A 21,654-nucleotide genomic window follows, 5' to 3' on the forward strand; every position below is an offset into this window, starting at 1 on the left:
TGTTTGGTCTGTTCTACCTTTTATAGAAAGTGCCTGCAAAGTCGCTGTCCATTTCACCCTTGCCTGATCAAAACGCCGGGGATTGCACTCGGGTTCGAGGCCGGCAATCCCTGGCGGGAGATGACGCCGGCGTTCAGCAGATTTCGCTTTCACACTGGACACTTTAAAGGCCGATAGGCGTTCGATTCCCGGGATCACTGGCAAGTGTGAAAGGGGCTTCAGACAGCGTTGAGCAGGAGGGATTCCCGGACTTTATCGGACCACGAGGGAGGTGAAAGTACCTTGATAGAATAAGGAAAAACATCATTTTAATGGTTAGTGGGAAAGATTTAGATCAATGCTGTGTTCACATTGAGGAGAGATGCACCACATCAATTCCAAGCTGTTCTTTACTGAGCCGATTGGAAAAGCAAATGCATTGGCTGAGACTCTCGGGGAAGGAGCTCCGCTGGGCATCGTGGAGGAGGTGCGGACGGGACGGGGCGGGGCGAGGAGGAGGGGGCGGGGCGAGGCGGAGGAGGGGGCGGGGCGAGGAGAGGAGGGGCGGGGCGAGGGCCTCGCGGCTGATACATGTCCCCAGCATCGTTGGGCGAGAGTCGAGGCCCGGCCCGGCCCGTTAAGCCGCTCAGGCTGAGGACCGCAGTGGCCTGAACTGAGAGGTGAAGGAGCAGAGAGAACGGCCGCTACCAGGCGACGCCGCCAGTCGGCAGGGGGTTGGAGAAAGCCTGGAGGCAGCAACAGTGCGTGAGAGAGACGTGGGCGAGTGGGCCGTGTTAGACTGAAACGTGTATGTGTGTGTGTTGTACCTGTGTGTGTGTGTAATGTGTATGTGTGTGTGTTGTACCCGTGTGTGTGTGTGTATCATACCTGTGTGTGTGATGTGTGTTGTACCAATGTGCGTGTCATGTGTTATATTGGTGCATGTTGTACCTGCGCGTGTGTGTAATGTGTATGTGTGTGTGTTGTACCTGTGTGTGTGTGTGTATCATACCTGTGTGTGTGATGTGTGTTGTACCAATTTGTGTGTCATGTGTTATATTGGTGCATGTTGTACCTGCGCGTGTGTGTAATGTGTATGTGTGTGTGTTGTACCCGTGTGTGTGTATTGTACCTGTGTGTGTGATGTGTGTTGTACCAATGTGCGTGTCATGTGTTATATTGGTGCATGTTGTACCTGCGCGTGTGTGTAATGTGTATGTGTGTGTTGTACCTGTGTGTGTGCGTATTGTACCTGTGTGTGTGATGTGTGTTGTACCAATGTGCGTGTCATGTGTTATATTGGTGCATGTTGTACCTGCGTGTGTGTGTAATGTGTATGTGTGTGTGTTGTACCTGTGTGTGTGTGTATTGTACCTGTGTGTGTGATGTGTGTTGTACCAATGTGCGTGTCATGTGTTATATTGGTGCATGTTGTACCTGCGCGTGTGTGTAATGTATATGTGTGTGTGTGTATCATACCTGTGCGTGTGATGTGTGTTGTACCAATTTGTGTGTCATGTGTTATATTGGTGCATGTTGTACCTGCGCGTGTGTGTAATGTGTATGTGTGTGTGTTGTACCTGTGTGTGTGTGTGTATCATACCTGTGCGTGTGATGTGTGTTGTACCAATTTGTGTGTCATGTGTTATATTGGTGCATGTTGTACCTGCGCGTGTGTGTAATGTGTATGTGTGTGTGTTGTACCTGTGTGTGTGTAATGTGTATGTGTGTGTGTTGTACCCGTGTGTGTGTGTGTATCATACCTGTGTGTGTGATGTGTGTTGTACCAATGTGCGTGTCATGTGTTATATTGGTGCATGTTGTACCTGCGCGTGTGTGTAATGTGTATGTGTGTGTGTTGTACCTGTGTGTGTGTGTATCATACCTGTGCGTGTGATGTGTGTTGTACCAATGTGCGTGTCATGTGTTATATTGGTGCATGTTGTACCTGCGCGTGTGTGTAATGTGTATGTGTGTGTGTTGTACCTGTGTGTGTGCGTATTGTACCTGTGCGTGTGATGTGTGTTGTACCAATGTGCGTGTCATGTGTTATATTGGTGCATGTTGTACCTGCGTGTGTGTGTAATGTGTATGTGTGTGTTGTACCTGTGTGTGTGTGTATTGTACCTGTGTGTGTGATGTGTGTTGTACCAATTTGTGTGTCATGTGTTATATTGGTGCATGTTGTACCTGCGCGTGTGTGTAATGTGTATGTGTGTGTGTTGTACCTGTGTGTGTAATGTGTATGTGTGTGTGTTGTACCCGTGTGTGTGTGTATCATACCTGTGTGTGTGATGTGTGTTGTACCAATGTGCGTGTCATGTGTTATATTGGTGCATGTTGTACCTGCGCGTGTGTGTAATGTGTATGTGTGTGTGTTGTACCTGTGTGTGTGTGTGTATCATACCTGTGCGTGTGATGTGTGTTGTACCAATGTGCGTGTCATGTGTTATATTGGTGCATGTTGTACCTGCGCGTGTGTGTAATGTGTATGTGTGTGTGTTGTACCTGTGTGTGTGTAATGTGTATGTGTGTGTGTTGTACCCGTGTGTGTGTGTGTATCATACCTGTGTGTGTGATGTGTGTTGTACCAATGTGCGTGTCATGTGTTATATTGGTGCATGTTGTACCTGCGTGTGTGTGTAATGTGTATGTGTGTGTGTTGTACCTGTGTGTGTGTATTGTACCTGTGTGTGTGTGTATTGTACCTGTGTGTGTGATGTGTGTTGTACCAATTTGTGTGTCATGTGTTATATTGGTGCATGTTGTACCTGCGCGTGTGTGTAATGTGTATGTGTGTGTGTTGTACCTGTGTGTGTGTGTAATGTGTATGTGTGTGTGTTGTACCCGTGTGTGTGTGTGTATCATACCTGTGTGTGTGATGTGTGTTGCACCAATGTGCGTGTCATGTGTTATATTGGTGCATGTTGTACCTGCGCGTGTGTGTAATGTGTATGTGTGTGTGTTGTACCTGTGTGTGTGTATTGTACCTGTGTGTGTGATGTGTGTTGTACCAATGTGCGTGTCATGTGTTATATTGGTGCATGTTGTACCTGCGCGTGTGTGTAATGTGTATGTGTGTGTGTTGTACCCGTGTGTTTGTGTGTATCATACCTGTGCGTGTGATGTGTGTTGTACCAATTTGTGTGTCATGTGTTATATTGGTGCATGTTGTACCTGCGCGTGTGTGTAATGTGTATGTGTGTGTGTTGTACCTGTGTGTGTGTGTTGTACCTGTGTGTGTGTATTGTACCTGTGTGTGTGTATTGTACCTGTGTGTGTGATGTGTGTTGTACCAATGTGCGTGTCATGTGTTATATTGGTGCATGTTGTACCTGCGTGTGTGTGTAATGTGTATGTGTGTGTGTTGTACCTGTGTGTGTGTATTGTACCTGTGTGTGTGATGTGTGTTGTACCAATGTGCGTGTCATGTGTTATATTGGTGCATGTTGTACCTGCGCGTGTGTGTAATGTGTATGTGTGTGTGTTGTACCCGTGTGTGTGTGTGTATCATACCTGTGCGTGTGATGTGTGTTGTACCAATTTGTGTGTCATGTGTTATATTGGTGCATGTTGTACCTGCGCGTGTGTGTAATGTGTATGTGTGTGTGTTGTACCTGTGTGTGTGTGTGTATCATACCTGTGCGTGTGATGTGTGTTGTACCAATTTGTGTGTCATGTGTTATATTGGTGCATGTTGTACCTGCGCGTGTGTGTAATGTGTATGTGTGTGTGTTGTACCTATGTGTATGTGTGTGTGTGTTGTACCCGTGTGTGTGTGTGTGTATCATACCTGTGCGTGTGATGTGTGTTGTACCAATGTGCGTGTCATGTGTTATATTGGTGCATGTTGTACCTGCGTGTGTGTGTAATGTGTATGTGTGTGTGTTGTACCTGTGTGTGTGTATTGTACCTGTGTGTGTGATGTGTGTTGTACCAATGTGCGTGTCATGTGTTATATTGGTGCATGTTGTACCTGCGTGTGTGTGTAATGTGTATGTGTGTGTGTTGTACCCGTGTGTGTGTGTGTATCATACCTGTGCGTGTGATGTGTGTTGTACCAATTTGTGTGTCATGTGTTATATTGGTGCATGTTGTACCTGCGCGTGTGTGTAATGTGTATGTGTGTGTGTTGTACCTGTGTGTGTGTATTGTACCTGTGTGTGTGATGTGTGTTGTACCAATGTGCGTGTCATGTGTTATATTGGTGCATGTTGTACCTGCGTGTGTGTGTAATGTGTATGTGTGTGTGTTGTACCCGTGTGTGTGTGTGTATCATACCTGTGCGTGTGATGTGTGTTGTACCAATTTGTGTGTCATGTGTTATATTGGTGCATGTTGTACCTGCGCGTGTGTGTAATGTGTATGTGTGTGTGTTGTACCTGTGTGTGTGTGTATTGTACCTGTGTGTGTGATGTGTGTTGTACCAATGTGCGTGTCATGTGTTATATTGGTGCATGTTGTACCTGCGCGTGTGTGTAATGTGTATGTGTGTGTGTTGTACCTGTGTGTGTGTATTGTACCTGTGTGTTTGATGTGTGTTGTACCAATGTGCGTGTCATGTGTTATATTGGTGCATGTTGTACCTGCGTGTGTGTGTAATGTGTATGTGTGTGTTGTACCCGTGTGTGTGTGTGTTGTACCTGTATGTGTGTGTATTGTACCTGTGTGTGATGTGTGTTGTACCAATGTGCGTCTGTCATGTGTTATATTGGTGCATGTTGTACCTGCGTGTATGTGTGTGTGTTGTACCCGTGTGTGTTGTACCCGTGTGTGTTTTACCCGTGTGTGTTGTACCCGTGTGTGTTGTACCCGTGTGTGTTGTACCCGTGTGTGTGTTGTACCCGTGTGTGTGTTGTACCCGTGTGTGTGTTGTACCCGTGTGTGTGTTGTACCCGTGTGTGTGTGTTGTACCCGTGTGTGTGTGTTGTACCCGTGTGTGTGTGTTGTACCCGTGTGTGTGTGTTGTACCCGTGTGTGTGTGTTGTACCCGTGTGTGTGTGTTGTACCCGTGTGTGTGTGTTGTACCCGTGTGTGTGTGTTGTACCCGTGTGTGTGTTGTACCCGTGTGTGTGTGTTGTACCCGTGTGTGTGTGTTGTACCCGTGTGTGTGTGTGTTGTACCCGTGTGTGTGTGTGTTGTACCCGTGTGTGTGTGTGTTGTACCCGTGTGTGTGTGTTGTACCCGTGTGTGTGTGTGTTGTACCCGTGTGTGTGTGTTGTACCCGTGTGTGTGTGTTGTACCCGTGTGTGTGTGTTGTACCCGTGTGTGTGCGCGCGCGCGCGTGCATGTGATGTGTGTTGTACCGATGTGCGTCTGTCATGTGTTATATTGGTGCGTGTTGTACTGATGTGGGTGTGTAATGTGTGTTATATTGGTGTGTGATGTGCACATGTGCATGACATGCGGACGGGGGAGGGGTTATGTGGGTTACAGGAGTGGAGGTGGGTTTGAGAAAATATCACGTTTGGTCGATTCACAGAAGATTCTGGACACAAGGGTTTGCAATCATATATAACTTTATTAACACACAACAATTTATGAAAGTATATGGGAAAACATTAAACAGTACACAATTACTAATTCACAGAGGCAATGGAGATGATCACACACTATAAGCTGATCGCTGGGAGGTGGCTCTAATGCAAGTATTGATTTATAGCAATTTGATCTCTAGCAATGCCATTGCCTTACCCGTGACCCTTCCAAGCAATGTCCACAATAATGACCTGGCATGGAGCAGTGTCCAAGGCTTGGATCATGAGGCACAGAGAGTAAATGTGCTGTGCATGCCTGCTAAATACAAGGTTAATCTGTGTCTAGCCAATAAGGTCGCTGGGTCATTTGAATTAGCCAGTAGAAAGGTGTGCATTGATTAGTGACTGGAGCCCAACCTTGATTGACAGATGATGTGACTTCTGAATAAGTTTCAGATGGGGTGGGAAACACCTGCAATACGGGCAGGGAGGCCACGCCTCCTCCACACACAACCTGGTGGTATGTGTGTTTAGGGCGGTTGTGGAGGGGGGTGGTTTGCGTGTGTATGTGGCGGAGGGTTATATGTATGTGTGGGGGGTGGCTAGCCCTCGCGCGTGTGCATTTGAAGATATGTGGCTGCGCATGGCGAAATGAAAAAGATAAGTGCCCTTTCTGTCCCTTAATTTGTCCTCCATTTGGTGGCGTAGGGCTTAGACCCCCCCCAAATGGAGGACAAATTAACATCTGCCTCAAGGTGGTGCCGAACGGAGGACAGAGGGCTCAAAAGCTGTCCGGCCTAAAACCAGACATCTGGCCACCATAGTGTGTGTATGTGTGTGGGGGGGTGTTTATTTGTGTAGGAGTGGGTATATATGTATTTATGTGTGTGTGAGAGAGAGAACAAACAAATATTTAAACAAATTGTATTTTGCTAGCATTTTTCAGGCCTAGAATGTCAGGCTTTGTTGCTTATGTTAAACCGTAGATTTAACTGTTATTTGTTTTCTTTTCCCTTTGTGACACTTTGGCAAATATCCTGGTATCATTGCTTCTATAGGGAAGCTGGGACATTGAAACAGAAATGCAGTGCTATAATTTTGCCAAACCTGCATCGAGATCCTTGCACTTGTGGTAATTTAAAGAAATGACAAATTGTTGAATTAACATGGACACTTTATCATTTAAAATAACCCCACACCACCATCACAATTTTCAGTTAGGAACCTACTAGTTGAGTCTGTTCCTAAACCTATAGACATCCATTTTCCTCAATGGAGCAATATGGATTTCAGGGGGTAGGAATCTGAAATCTGTTTTACTTTTTAGCAGTTCAGGGCTATTTGCTGAGCTCATCAAATGCAGCCCATGTTGCAAATTGAATCAAACCAGTCTCTTGCACGGATCATGGAGCCTTGAACAAACTCAGTCCCTCAGTTTAATTTGCATCTTCCCCAAAAACGAATCGTCGTGCTTAGCCACATGCTTACAGGGGCCATGACTCTTGCGTCTCTCTGAATATTCTTTGCATTTCACCCTTGACAATGAGTACATTTATCCATGGTGTGAGGTCAGTCAGGCTGATCCTGTGCTTTCCTGAAATTGGTATACCAACAGGAACCTGTAATAAGGTGAACCCAAGATACTTTTTCCCCTTTTTCCAAATCTGATAACATGTGCAACCAGCCCTGTTCCCTATACTGACCGTTAGAAATTGTAGAATGTCACAAATTAAACACCAGGCCTGCAGGTTTCTGTGCTTTCACTGAGGTTTGCTTTAATTATGTGAACTCGTGAGGGAAGCTGCTTCACAATCACTTATAAGGAATCTCTCATGCTTATTTTTAACTTTAGGTAGACTGTAAATTACCAATTGCAACCGAATCACAAATGAGTGGAGGGGAGACTCCAGTTGAGATCTCTGAAGATGACTCCTGTGAAGCTGGCAGCAGCTGCAGGAGTGTAGTGAAGTACTCCGATGAATCTTTTGCCATCTACACTGATGAAAGTGAGGAGAATCATCAATCCTACAGTCAGTCATTTGAATCGTATCAGTCCTTCGTTGAGGACTTTGAGCCAGACACTAAATCAGAACTCTCTGCAATCAAATCTAAGTTGGAATTCATATCGCCTCGGAATTTCAAAAGAGGTGAGAAGTAATTCTTAAGCATTGGTCAAGCTGCTTGGCTATTCTTTTGTGAATTATTTTTCCCATCTGATTTTGTGCCTCTTTTAATTTAGCCAGAGACTTCTGAAAAATATACTGTATTGACATCAGGTGAAGTTAAATTGGCCCCGAGCATGATACTTTTCTTGGATGAGCTGCCCTGTTGCTTCGGCTCACACTTTAGTTAGTGGCCCAGTGGGTGCAATCCCAGCTCTCAGCAGCAGGTTTCATCCTGTCTTCCAATAACTGACGCAGAATTGAGTTTTTAGGACACAGCCACAAAATGCCAACAGGTTCATGGTAGCGTTTGAGCATTGAAGGGTTGGATCATCAAAGTGCCTAATGCCTGTTTCAGGACTGAGTTTTTCTTGTTATTGATATTGGTATGGCAGGTGGTGCAGTTTCCAGTGTAAATCAATCATGCCTTTTTGGTGGTGTTTGGATGAATTGTCGATTTATTTCCCAACATTAGCACAGTTTACTTTGGGATGCATCAAACTTCCTTTTTAAAAAAAAAAGAGAATTTTTTTCTTTATGAACTTTATTTCCCTTATATATGAATAATACAGAGAATGGTTGTACACTAATAAAAGGTGACTTCAGACATGATGACTTTGGATTTTACCCTTCCAAGCCAATTATTCACGGTCACTTGTGGATCTACTTATTGTTCACTCATGAAGTTCGACTGTATTCACAGCAACACAGAAAGAATATGTTCAAACTTTCTGCTATTTCCCACACTTTTTTTGTCTGTCGTGTAAGTTGGAGTGGCATTCTTTGATGCAACAAGTACCTATATCAGTTGAATTTTAGAAACCAATAATTTGTTATTGTTTATCTTTGTTATTGTTTTTTTTCTGCAAACTAAAAATGCTCTTGTGACTAATTATCGAAAGATTGTTGATAAATATCCAACCCATGTGTTGCAGCAGTTCTGCTCACGAATTTCACCCTTTAGGGGTGTTCACAAATCACTCCCAAGTTCGGTGAAATACAGAATTAACGATGAAATTAATGTGAATAAATGTTCATTAATAAACACAACGGTGTGGGAGCAGTGCATTGCCGAGGCGATGCGGGCCTCCGTGGGGGAGACGGTGCAGGAGGAAGAGGAGTGTGACTGTGTGTGGCAGGAGATGAGTCTGCAGGAGTATAGGTTCATGCATGCTAAACAACAGGATATGATGAGGCACAGCCTGGACAGCTTCGAGAGGATTCTGCTGGAGCAGACCTCAATCATGCGTGAGATGCTTCTCCTAATGAAATCCTCCGGTGCATACATGTCCAGATCTCCGCAGATGGTCCTTCACATACCCCCCCCACCACCCCAACTTTCAACCCTCCCAGCAGCCTCCTGCCTCCCCACTTGACCCTATGCAGTCTCAACTGCAATTAACACATTCCCTGTAGGCTAGCCAACAGCAGGTCATTCTTGCTGGTGCGGTTGCCTGCCAGACCCATCCTTTCTACCTCCCACCCACCATCTTCTCAGTGGTGCCCTTGAGATAGCTACATCTCAAAATACTGTACTGCATATTTCTTGATGTGCAGTATTGCACAATATTAGCGTGTAATATGTTTACTTGGGGAGAAACACACAGTGGTGTGGGCAAAACAAATGTGTTCCGATGCTATGTCCCATTGCTGCAACTACATTAGTCAATTGAGGTTTATAAGCTATTGGTCTGGGTGGGGGGGGATTGGAATAATGAATGGGTACTACTGCATGATTAAGTGACTGATATCCGCTGGTGTCTGATGCAACTTTTTCATTAGGCTTGTAACATCGAGGAGCAAGTGAACATTTTAAGGCATTAAATCATCATCTGTTTACATTACATGTTAAATGCAGTAACGGAGGGATAATGGCCACGCCACTTTACGATTGTACATTTGCATTGTTAGTTTTAAGACTTTGCAGTTTGTGCCTGCACAAGTTTTTATGTTTAAATTTGCTGCACCTCAAGCCCGGCTATGTAATCGAATAGAGCTAAACTTTAATATCATCTCACAGTGTGCAATGTCCAATGTTGACACAATGGCATCAAGGATGGCATGGGCAAGTCGTGCTGTTGAACCGTGCAAAGGATTTCTCTCTGCCTGAGGGAGCTCCTGCTGTGGAGTGATGTTCCATTCAGGCAGGTAGTTATCTTTGTTTATCTCACAGAATGACATCTCAGCAGGCAATGACAACGTCGGACACGAGCGATGTACTGATGACCAGCCACTTGCTGAGATACCTCCAGCGCCCCTTGAGCTGACCAAAGGCATCCTTAACCACTATCCGTGCTGTATGTCTGTTTTTGGGGGTTGAGAGCACAATGCTGCGTGAACCCCTTCATAAGCTACTTCTTTGGGTAAGCAGGATCCCTGATCAGATGTGCAAGAATATCCACATTGTCCAATTGCATGGATACCTGTAAGCAGACCAATACAGCTGTGGGAGTATCGCATCTAGTTTACCCACCGTTGAATGCATGGACACATTTAACATCCATTCTACTATCTGCACATGTGTGTTGGTGGAGCAAATCAACTCTCTCAGCCAAGCACACAATTCGTCCTGTGGGGTCTAAATACATACCTCCCATGGGAACAGATATTCACCCACATCCTCTGTCCTCCTGTAAAGTGGTGAATGGGCTAACACGTAATCATCATGAGTGTGGCCAGGCCATCCCACAAACAGGTCTGTGAACCTGAAAGGAAAGTGTGAAATGCAATGAGTTACAACCCCTAGGCTCCTGCTTTCAAAGACAGACATTATAGAGTGCATAACTCCCTTACCATCCGTTGTGGTCCATGACAGCTTGAAGAATTATAGAGTGCCACCCCTAATGGTTCTAGTACAATGACTCATATTCTCTTGCGCCTACAATGGGAATATGTGGCGTCAATAGACCCAGCACACATTGGGTATCCTTTCTCGGCAAACCCATTAATAGTCGCCTGCAGACTTGTGGCATTCGATAGCTGACTGTACGCTTCATAAGGGTCCATCTCAGGGCGTGAGTCCCATGGACCATCGACACAGTGGATAAACCAACATGAAAAAGAACACTGATGGTGCAATAGTCACATGGGATGGCATACCACCACAGGGCAATGGCAAGTCTGACACGTGGTTCCAGGGGTCTTCCAAAGTTCATAACCTGATGCCTCAAATCTGACTCAATGGAGGCCATATAGGATGTTGAAGGTGGTCTTTGACATTCGGAAATGAGCTTGCCACTCCACATCATCAAATTTGGACTCTTATGTCCCCCACAGTACTGACCCCGGTACCCTATGTATTCTCTTCCTCACTTTGGCTTGTAACTGGAGGCGAAGACAACCTTCATAAGCCAGCAGCCTGCGTCTCTGTCTGCCTATGGCAGTCAGCCTGCCCTCCGTGTCCTCATCCAGCCATCTACTGAAATGCGCTGCTCTTACTTGCTTCTGCTGCTCCAAAGACTGCAGCATTCACCTGACGGCGGTCCTCACAACTGTTGCCTGCTGTACTGCAGTGCAGCAGAGTTAGCTATCCAGCACCTGGAGCTCGTTCCCGTTCGTTATTTCAACCTCCGTTTGTCACTTCCTGTAGTACCTCCGGTAAGTGCATGATGCATCATTCAACGAGTCATCGCAGGGGCGGGATTGCCCTTAAATCGCCAGGTTGGCAATTTATTGGGTCAATCCGCTCTCAGCACCTTTGCCCCACTAAGCACACCTGGGATCCAAGAGGGCTACCCAGGTGCTGCAGTTTAAAAATGCCAACTGATGTTGTGCTCACCGACCAACAATTACCCGGATTACTTGTAGAGCATGTCTCAAACAATGGAACAACAACATTAGCTCCTCACTTGTTTCTTAGGACATTTTAAGTGCCTCTGCTAGACCTCTGCAATTTCTGCGTTGACTTCCCTCAAGATCCAAGGAAATATTTTGTCAGATTCTGGAGATTTATCCACCTTTATTTGCCTTTTTGATATCCAACATATCATTCTTGCAACATTGCACATATATGGCAAGTGAGGTCCAGTAGATCAACTTGGAACTCCATTTCTGAGCCAGGTTGATGCAGATTTTAGATTTTTGAGGTGGGACTACTCACATTTTCTTGCAGAATCAGAGTAGGGACTGCTCCATGTTGCTAGGAGGCTGTCAAACTGTAGATGCAGACAATCCTGTGAGGTGGGAAACAAGTTATTTCATTTAGATAGGTGAAGGAGCCCAAATATTATTTTATACATTTACTGTAAAGGTTTTGTCTGTTCCTGGTAAAAACATAATGCTGGAGAAACTCAGCAGGTCATACAGTATACTTTATATAGCAAAAATAAAGACATAACTAATGTTTCAAGGTTGAGTCCTTCATCAAGGTATGGCCAAAATGGTGGTGGGGAGAGTGACTGGAGGAGGAACAGTCCGATAGGTAGAAGGTAATAGTTGTCTTTCCCTGGCATTTTATTTGTTTATGGGCATGAATGCAACAGCAAGTCTGCAAGCATTTATCATTAAATTATCTACTTATTGCCTTGCTTTTCTTGTTGCTTTTATCTTTTACCGAAGGTAAAAGGATTTGACAGGCAGGTTTCTATGAAGGGATTCTATTTTTCAACAGTTCACTGAATGTGTAAACAGTGGGTTGACGTTTGTAAGTTTTGAAATAATTTTTATGTCTCATTTAACTGTACTCTGCAGCTTTGTCAAACAAAATGACAGCTATTTAATATTTTATACAAAGACTTTATAGAGATTTTTCAACATTGATCAGCTGTGTCTCTACATGGTTCACATACAAAAGTCCATATTTTATTCCCACCTGCCCAGTCGGAAGAGGACTGATGCAGATTGTTTACAAGTTTTAAAATCTGCCTGACGTTATTCTACATGAAAGGAAAGGCAAGGCAGAATTTCTGTCCAGTGCACTGGCTGTTTTGAAGGCAAATACAACAACCAGAAGCAGGTGACTAACCTTTTATTCAGGATTCCGAGCACTGGCACTTTTTTCGGTAGATGACATTACACATAGGTAATGTTAATTTCCCATAATAAATTCTTTGTTTTCAGAGGGAGCCCCCTGTACAGTCCCCATTGTCCCTGTCCCATTGGGTGCCCTCTCTTACCTTTGGTGGATGGGTGACTCTCGGCCTCCAGCTCCCGATGGGAGAGAAGCAGGTGGCAGCTGGCTCAATGTGGGAGCAGTGGCCGTCCTCCTTACCCATAATTTCCCCCGCAACTGGAACCACTCTGGCACTGGCAAAATGGTTCCAGCTGCATGGGAGATTATGGGAATCAAAGATGGTTTTTGCTCCAGCATTGAGCCATTGCCGCGATCTGGTGTGGCACTCCGTAAACTCTGGGCTCAGCAACACTGAACTCATACTGCTGCATCGGGAGTTAGATGGGGGAGAAGAAACGACAGGCAACACTGCATTGCTGGGGTGTGCCTGAGGGCCGGCCTGATGAGCTGGTGGAGTGCCTGAAAGCCTCTGGTGCTTGGCTCCATCGCCCCGATGGCCCTCTCCTCCTGCAGTTCTGCACCTCATGAATGACCTTCTGCCCTGCTTGGCTGCTGGCTCGGAGCTGCTGATGCCTTTTAGACCAAGCTCTTGGACTACCCTGTTGCTTCCAATGTCCACCTGACCAATGTGCTGGTCGATAGCTTCCTGTACAGCATCCTCCCACCCCGCAGTCAGCCTGGCCTAGGGCGTAAAATAGTCAGAGAGAGGCAGACGGACTTGGAGAGGTGGGGATGAGGGGGACAGATGGCGGGGACTAGGAGTGAGGCATTTGCTTAAAGGGACCAAAATCAAAATGATTCCAAAATCCAGAAGATTCCAAACAACGGCAGGTGTCTGGTCCCGACAATCCCAGATAAAATGTTGGGCGCTTGTAGATAAATATTATTGAGATAAAAAATTAGCAAAGCTTTAAGTGAAGAATCTAATTGAGCAAGGGATTGTTAACCAATGTCAGAGAAGACTTCTTAAACGCCACTTAAAATGTTTTAAACATTTAAAGTTTTCAACATGGTAGAATGTTGAACCAAGTAATGATGCAGAATGAAATTGGAGCAGAATGCATCAAATTATTGTGCTATCCAATAGTTGCAATAACTATTGAATTGCACATGGTTCCATGAAAATGTTTTGACTATTTAAAATAAAAATCTATTTCTCATTTATTTATAGGCAGTGAGAAAGGAACTTTCATTTGAAGATATTAATAACATTTTTTTTACTAACGTTGTACTGTACTTGGGTTAATCATTTGAAAACATGGATTTTTCTGAATTTTAGCTGGACCATACCACATGAGGTTACTGGAAATTTTTTTTCAACTTTCATTTTGATTGAGTTTTTTACCTTGAGTTCTTTGCTTGGAAAAGATACAGAAGATCTTGTGTGGATTTCCATCTGGAGTGAGTAACTTCTCAGGCTGTGGCATATACATGGAATGTAAGAGCAGAGGAACAGTTGGCCTTTTAGTAGTTTTAAAAAAACAAATGTAAATGTGGATATTCTCCGCCTTTATATTCTCCACCTTAACTTACCTTGAAGGGGATTCAGGAGGTGGACACTGATCCACCAAAGGGGAGTAGAGTCAGAGGTGGAGTGAGGCTACTCTCTCCTCCACAAAGGCAATGCCGCTGAAGTGGCTGTGAAGGGGTGGGCTGATGACTTCTCGATAAAGTCATCAGCCCATGGCCCGTGTGGGTTTTTTAAAATTTCATATACACACTCGACAATGAACCACCACGTTTCCAGGTACGTTGATATCAGTGAGCTAGGATAAAGTCGCAGCCGGAATGAGTAGTAACTGGGTAGATGCTGAAGTTAGCAAGCTTCTAATCCTCGGGGCTGAAGAGGGACTTCACGTCAAAAATGACTGGAACTGCGAAGGATAGCCTGACCTTTGAAACGCTGTCCACTCTACTTTGTGCACATGTTTATAATCATACTAAACCCCAGGTTGTAACCAAGTTAAAAAGCCTCTGAATGAAATACCACAATGTGGTTGATCACAATGGGATGAGTGGCAGTGGCCATCTGGAAAGACCATATTTTCACCTCTGCCATAACATATGCGGGACAAACCACTCAGCAAAACCCTTGTGAGTGCAATGGAGCATCTTGGTTTCCTCTGACTCATCTCAGGCTCCGAGCAGTGGTGTTGATGCTGCAGTCGCAAGTTCGATGGAGGTGGAGGCCACCGCTAACATAGTAGGTGGACTGGATACCAACTCCACTGGCAGGAACCACAGCGTACTGGAGATCGCAGCCACTGGCAGGAGTGAGGAAAGATTGAGGGCAGAGGCAAGGGAGGCAGAGGTGTCCACATGTGTCCTCGTGCAGAGGAGATGCCTGGGTTTGGGAACGTGTTCGAAAGAATCGAAAGGGAAATGAAGAACCAGAGCTCCATCATTAGGGACATGATGAATCTGCTTATCTGCAGCAACCTCCTGTCTCAAACTCCCTCAACAACCCCAGAACCAGTACATCCATCACACATCATGGGAGGGTGCAGTCATGTAGCACTCAGACAAAGCGAATTAATCCTTTCAATCATCCCCTTCCTCATCCTTCCCACGCTATTTTCAGTAATGTGTCTTCTTGAAGTGGCTACGTATGAGTGAACCTATTGCACATTAGTATCGCGATAACTGCAGTTGAATGAAAGTTCGATATTTGAGCATTTGTAATATTTGTACAGTCTCGAGGCTTTAAATGCAGTTAAATTACCAATCAACATTTTCACAATCTGAATGTGTTAAATATTGTTGTGGTAAGTGTTGTTATTTGCACATATGTAAAGCGTTAAATGTGTTTGAAATAAACGTTTTTATTTCAATTCACAGGTCTGCTGTTCTTTATTACAAGTGTACCAGGTACAACTAATGAAGCAGTCATGCAAGTGCTTACATTCTTGCAGAAGGTCAGAGTACAAAATGCAAGTGTTCCACTTTTTTTCTTACAAATGAACCATGAACATCTTCTGAATGCAGGCATGCAAGCGTTTAAATTCTAACATAGCGACAGGAGTTCAAGTTATAAGTTTACCAAAAAATCTTTTATATTTGTGCCTGATACAGGTACTACAGGCAGCCATTACCTACATTGATTTCTTACAGTATGGACATGATAGTCTCTCCTATCTCTGTGCCTGTCCACCCTGATATGAACCCACTTGGGCTCCTCAGGGAGATCTTGTTGAAAGATGTACCTCTTGTGCAAGAAATGTGCCTTGTTGATCTCACATGTATTGTGCAGAACACAAAAGGCAATGATGATATCTGATACGAAATGATACAAATATCAACTCACTTGGCAAGGCACCTCCAATCACCTTTCAGATGTCCAAATCCATTTTTCACCACAATCTTTGCAGAGTTCAGATGTTGGTTGTAGCTACATTGATGTTGATTGAGTGCGCAGTGTAGTGAACCCTTCATCAACCACTTCCTGAGAGGGTAAGCTGGGTCTCTGATTAGAAGCACAGGAATCTCCGCTCTGTTAACCATTTTAGATTTCTGTGTGCATAACAACAAACATGTATCAGTGGCTTATGCACCCTCTGAGAGCGATAGATGAATGACAGAACAGTGGGGTACATTAACTTACTCCACATGGGAAGAGGTAATCTCCTTGTTCCTCAACCTTTCTGTAGCATCATGGGTGTGCTCAGACCACCAAAAATACACATCTATGAAGGTAGAACAACCAGAAATCTGACAGATGATTTACAAAATATTTACAAAGCACAAACTCATGACATGATTACCAGTAGTTGTGATCTACAGCTGTCTGCAAAACAATTGAGTGCCATCCTTTCCTATTGTAGTAGGCAATTGGGTCATCAGCAGGGGCTCTGATGGGAATACGTGTACCATCAATGGCACCACCACACCACACATTGGATACCCTCATTCTGCAAATGCATCGATTGTCTCCTGAAGTCATGCAAATGCATCGATTGTCTCCTGAAGTCATGCGCCACTTGGCAGTTCAACAAAACATTTAAATGGGGCCATCCTTTTCTTCTTAAAATATTTTTGTTGGGTTTAACAAAAACCCTTTACACGAGGTATACTAAATCTTTTTCTTTGGCTTGGCTTCGCGGACAAAGATTTAAGGAGGGGGTAAATGTCCACGTCAGCTGCAGGCTCGTTTGTGGCTGACAAGTCCGATGCGGGACAGGCAGACACGGTTGCAGCGGTTGGAGGGGAAAATTGGTGGGTTGGGGTTGGGTGTTGGGTTTTTCCTCCTTTGTCTTTTGTCAGTGAGGTGGGCTCTGCGGTCTTCTTCAAAGGAGGTTGCTGCCCGCAGAACTGTGAGGCGCCAAGATGCACGGTTTGAGGCGATATCAGCCCACTGGCGGTGGTCAATGTGGCAGACACCAAGAGATTTCTTTAAGCAGTCCTTGTATCTCTTCTTTGGTGCACCTCTGTCACGGTGGCCAGTGGCGAGCTCGCCATATAACACGATCTTGGGAAGGCGATGGTCCTCCATTCTGGAGATGTGACCCACCCAGCGCAGCTGGATCTTCAGCAGCGTGGACTCGATGCTGTCGGCCTCTGCCATCTCGAGTACTTCGATGTTAGGGATGAAGGCGCTCCAATGAATGTTGAGGATGGAGCAGAGACAACGCTGGTGGAAGCGTTCTAGGAGCCGTAGGTGATGCCGGTAGAGGACCCATGATTCAGAGCTGAACAGGAGTGTGGGTATGACAATGGCTCTGTATACGCTTATCTTTGTGAGGTTTTTCAGTTGGTTGTTTTTCCAGAATCTTTTGTGTAGTAGTCTTCCAACGGCGTTATTTGCCTTGGCGAGTCTGTTGTCTATCTCGTTGTCGATCCTTGCATCTGATGAAATGGTGCAGCGAAGATAGGTAAACTGGTTGACCGTTTTGAGTTTTGTGTGCCCGATGGAGATGTGGGGTGGCTGGAAGTCAAGGTGGGGAGCTGGCTGATGGAGGACCTCAGTTTTCTTCAGGCTGACTTCCAGGCCAAACATTTTGGCAGTTTCCGCAAAACAGGACGTCAAGCGCTGAAGAGCTGGCTCTGAATGGGCAACTAAAGCGGCATCATCTGCAAAGAGTAGTTCACGGACAAGCTTCTCTTGTGTCTTGGTGTGAGCTTGCAGGCGCCTCAGATTGAAGAGACTGCCATCCGTGTGGTACCGGATGTAAACAGCGTCTTCATTGTTGAGGTCTTTCATGGCTTGGTTCAGCATCGTGCTGAAGAAGATTGAAAAGAGGGTTGGTGCGAGAACACAGCCTTGCTTCACGCCATTGTTAATGGAGAAGGGTTCAGAGAGCTCATTGCTGTATCTGACCCGACCTTGTTGGTTTTCGTGCAGTTGGATAACCATGTTGAGGAACTTTGGGGGGCATCCGATGCGCTCTAGTATTTACCAAAGCCCTTTCCTGCTCACGGTGTCGAAGGCTTTGGTGAGGTCAACAAAGGTGATGTAGAGTCCTTTGTTTTGTTCTCTGCACTTTTCTTGGAGCTGTCTGAGGGCAAAGACCATGTCAGTAGTTCCTCTGTTTGCGCGAAAGCCGCACTGTGATTCTGGGAGAATATTCTCGGCGACAATAGGTATTATTCTATTTAGGAGAATCCTAGCGAAGATTTTGCCTGCAATGGAGAGCAGCGTGATTCCCCTGTAGTTTGAGCAGTCAGATTTCTCGCCTTTGTGTTTGTACAGGGTGATGATGATGGCATCACGAAGGTCCTGAGGCAGTTTTCCTTGGTCCCAACAAAGCTTGAAAAACTCATGCAGTTTGACATGCAGAGTTTTGCCGCCAGCTTTCCAGACCTCTGGGGGGGATTCCATCCATACCTGCTGCTTTGCCACTTTTCAGTTGTTCAATTGCCTTATATGTCTCATACCGGGTGAGGACCTCATCCAACTCTAGCCTTAGGGGCTGTTCTACACTGTTCTACACTGACCTGCACAACCTCATTCAATGCACCCCTACAACCGACAAGTTTGTCATCCTTGGCGACTTCAACGCTCGCGTCAGCAAAGACTCAGAAACCTGGCCAGGAATCCTGGGCAAGCATGGTGTCGGCAAGTGCAACAACAATGGGCGCCTCCTGTTGGAGCTCTGCACAGAACAGCGGCTTGTCATTACAAACACCCTTTTTTAGCAGAGGGACAGCCTGAAGACTACCTGGATGCATCCCCGATCCAAACACTGGCACCTCCTAGACTACGTCCTGGTGCAAGAAAGAGACAAACGAGATGTGCTCCACACCAGGGTCATGCCCAGCGCGGAATGCCACACTGACCACCGGCTGGTTCGCTGCAAGCTCAACCTTCACTTCAAGCCAAAGCCCAGGAACAGTAAAGCCCCCAGAAATAGGTTCAATGTTGGAAACCTGCAGTCAGACGAAGTGAGAGGAAACTTCCAGGCAAACCTCAAAGCAAAGCTCGACGATGCAATCCACCTCACGGACTCGTCCCCTGAAACCCTCTGGGATCAGCTGAAGACTACCATACTGCAATCCACTGAAGAGGTACTGGCTTCTCCTCCAGGAAAAACAAGGACTGGTTTGACGATAACAGCCAGGAAATCCAGGAGCTGCTGGCAAAGAAGCGAGCTGCCCACCAGGCTCACCTTACAAAGCCGTCCTGTCGAGAGAAGAAACAAGCCTTCCGTCGCGCATGCAGCCATCTTCAGCGCAAACTCCGGGAGATCCAAAATGAGTGGTGGACTAGCCTCGCCAAACGAACCCAGCTCAGTGCGGACATTGGCGACTTCAGGGGTTTCTACGAGGCTCTAAAGGCTGTGTACGGCCCCTCACCCCAAGTCCAAAGCCCGCTGCGCAGCTCAGACGGCAAAGTCCTCCTCAGCGACAAGATCTCCATCCTCAACCGATGGTCAGAACACTTCCAATAAATCAAATCATGTCATATACATATCACATATCAATTGTAAATTAGAAGCAGAACTATAGTTATTACATAACATTTCATTGAAATCATTAAATTCTAAAATTATAATGAACAATTAGATCATAATAATGTCCAAAAATAATATTGAATACAAAAATTATACAAATAATACATGTAAAATTTCCCTTACACAAGATATTTTATACTTCTCTGATGTGATCATGTTGTTCTGTGATGATAAATGGGGCCATCCTAAGTGTTCCAGTCAATTGGCGTACCAACACCCAGATAATGGCCAAACCAATACCAAAAATACAACCTTTGGATGGATATTCACATGGGGCAGCATACCACCACAAGGTACACAGCGAGTCTAAACTGAGGATCCAGAGGTTGTCGCCAGTTGGTTGCCTTGCTTCTGAGATGCGGCTCAGTAAGTCCCAAAACAAATTCAAAAGTGCCCGAAGATGTACGGAAATTGTTTAGGACATTAGGCCAGAACATGAGCCCACTATCCCTCTCTCTCCTCCACATTGTTCTATCCAACATCAGCACAGATTGACTCGTTATAAGGAAACATCTACGTCGGCAGCACTTACGATCCTTGCGCTTCTCTTCAAACAGCTCCCTGCCTCTCCCTTAAATTCTCCTCCAATGCAATTTGTATCGCACACATTTGTTGCTTGCACGGGTTCTTGCTCTATCTGCGCATCATGAAGGCGTGCATGAAACTAAGGTGTGTTTTTATGGTGCTATATCTACCTGTTGCATTGTCATCTAGGGATCAAGAGCCATTTTGATCTGTCTCCTGGATATTTCAGTCGCAGATGATTCATGTCACTGAAGACATCGATGCAGTGACACTGTACGTCACAGTCGACGCAGTGGCGTCCAACGTCCAGCCTACATAAAACTGCACCTCAGGTATTTAGTTTAAACATGTGGTGAAATCCGTAAGTTTGAGGTTTTGGTCGTTCTTGTGTGAATGGCCACTCCAGAAGGGAAGTGTGATAATTGTCAATGGAAAAATAACATTAGTTATATGTAAAAAAAACATAATAGTTTGCAATAGAAATTAGGCTGTAAATATCTTTAGCCAATGTTCACAGATGAACATTGGATGAATTTATTTATAGATTTAGACATACAGCACCATAACAGGCCCTTCTGACCCATTAAATACACCGATTAACTTACAATCCCTGTACATTTTTGGAGGGTGGGAGGAAATCAGCACCCAGAGGAAATCCATGTAGACACAGGGAGAATGTACAAACTCCTTACAGACAGCACCAGATTATTGCACAGACCAGGAATAGAATTAAAAATTTGTATCTGGTGAATTTGTAAATCGAATTGGGAAGCACTCATTGGATAAATGCAAGACCAGACCCATTTGAGTCGCCATCAACATGAATTGGAAGTCAGCAGTTTTGATTCAAGAATAATTTGAGTCAGACACCTTGATTATGTTTGATTAGCTTAATTAATGATTCTTTGTTAAGTGCAAGGCATTGTTTATTACAATTTAAGGCGGTACATAGAATACATCTATCCAAACTCAAATTATCTCATTATTTATGCTTTCATCCCTAACGTCGAAGTACTCGAGATGGCAGAGGTTGACAGCATCGAGTCCACGCTGCTGAAGATCCAGCTGCGCTGGGTGGGTCACGTCTCCAGAATGGAGGACCATCGCCTTCCCAAGATCGTGTTATATGGCGAGCTCTCCACTGGCCACTGTGACAGAGGTGCACCAAAGAAAAGGTACAAGGTCTGCCTAAAGAAATCTCTTGGTGCCTGCCCCATTGACCATCGCCAGTGGGCTGATATCGCCTCAAACCGTGCATCTTGGCGCCTCACAGTTCGGCGGGCAGCAACCTCCTTTGAAGAAGACCGCAGAGCCCACCTCTCTGACAAAAGGCAAAGGAGGAAAAACCCAACACCCAACCCCAACCAACCAATTTTGCCCTGCATCCACTGCAACCGTGTCTGCCTGTCCCTCATCGGACTTGTCAGCCACAAACGAGCCTGCAGCTGACGTGGACATCTACCCCCTCCATAAATCTTCGTCCGCGAAGCCAAGCCAAAGAAGAAGATGTGAGAAATGCAAAATTTTTGAAGCCTCATTGATCTGTATGACTT

At 45.3% G+C, this 21,654-nt stretch overlaps 1 protein-coding gene across 4 annotated transcripts in view; it reads left to right on the forward strand.

Annotated features, from left to right (window-relative positions):
- The first annotated feature begins 538 nt into the window (after nt 1-538).
- The window catches only part of LOC138740387 (uncharacterized protein C8orf48-like), a 77,367-nt gene continuing 56,251 nt past the window's right edge, over nt 539-21,654 (forward strand). For 3 of the 4 annotated variants that reach the window (XM_069892960.1, XM_069892963.1, XM_069892962.1), the window contains exons 1-2: nt 539-740; nt 7,309-7,603. In XM_069892960.1, the coding sequence (XP_069749061.1) occupies nt 7,345-7,603 (259 nt within the window). In that variant the 5' untranslated portion in view covers nt 539-740; nt 7,309-7,344. The remainder of the gene's footprint in view (nt 741-7,308; nt 7,604-21,654) is intronic. The other variant, XM_069892961.1, reaches the window with a different exon arrangement.

The sequence above is a fragment of the Narcine bancroftii genome, chromosome 8, assembly GCF_036971445.1.
Source record: "Narcine bancroftii isolate sNarBan1 chromosome 8, sNarBan1.hap1, whole genome shotgun sequence".
NCBI lineage: Eukaryota > Metazoa > Chordata > Chondrichthyes > Torpediniformes > Narcinidae > Narcine > Narcine bancroftii.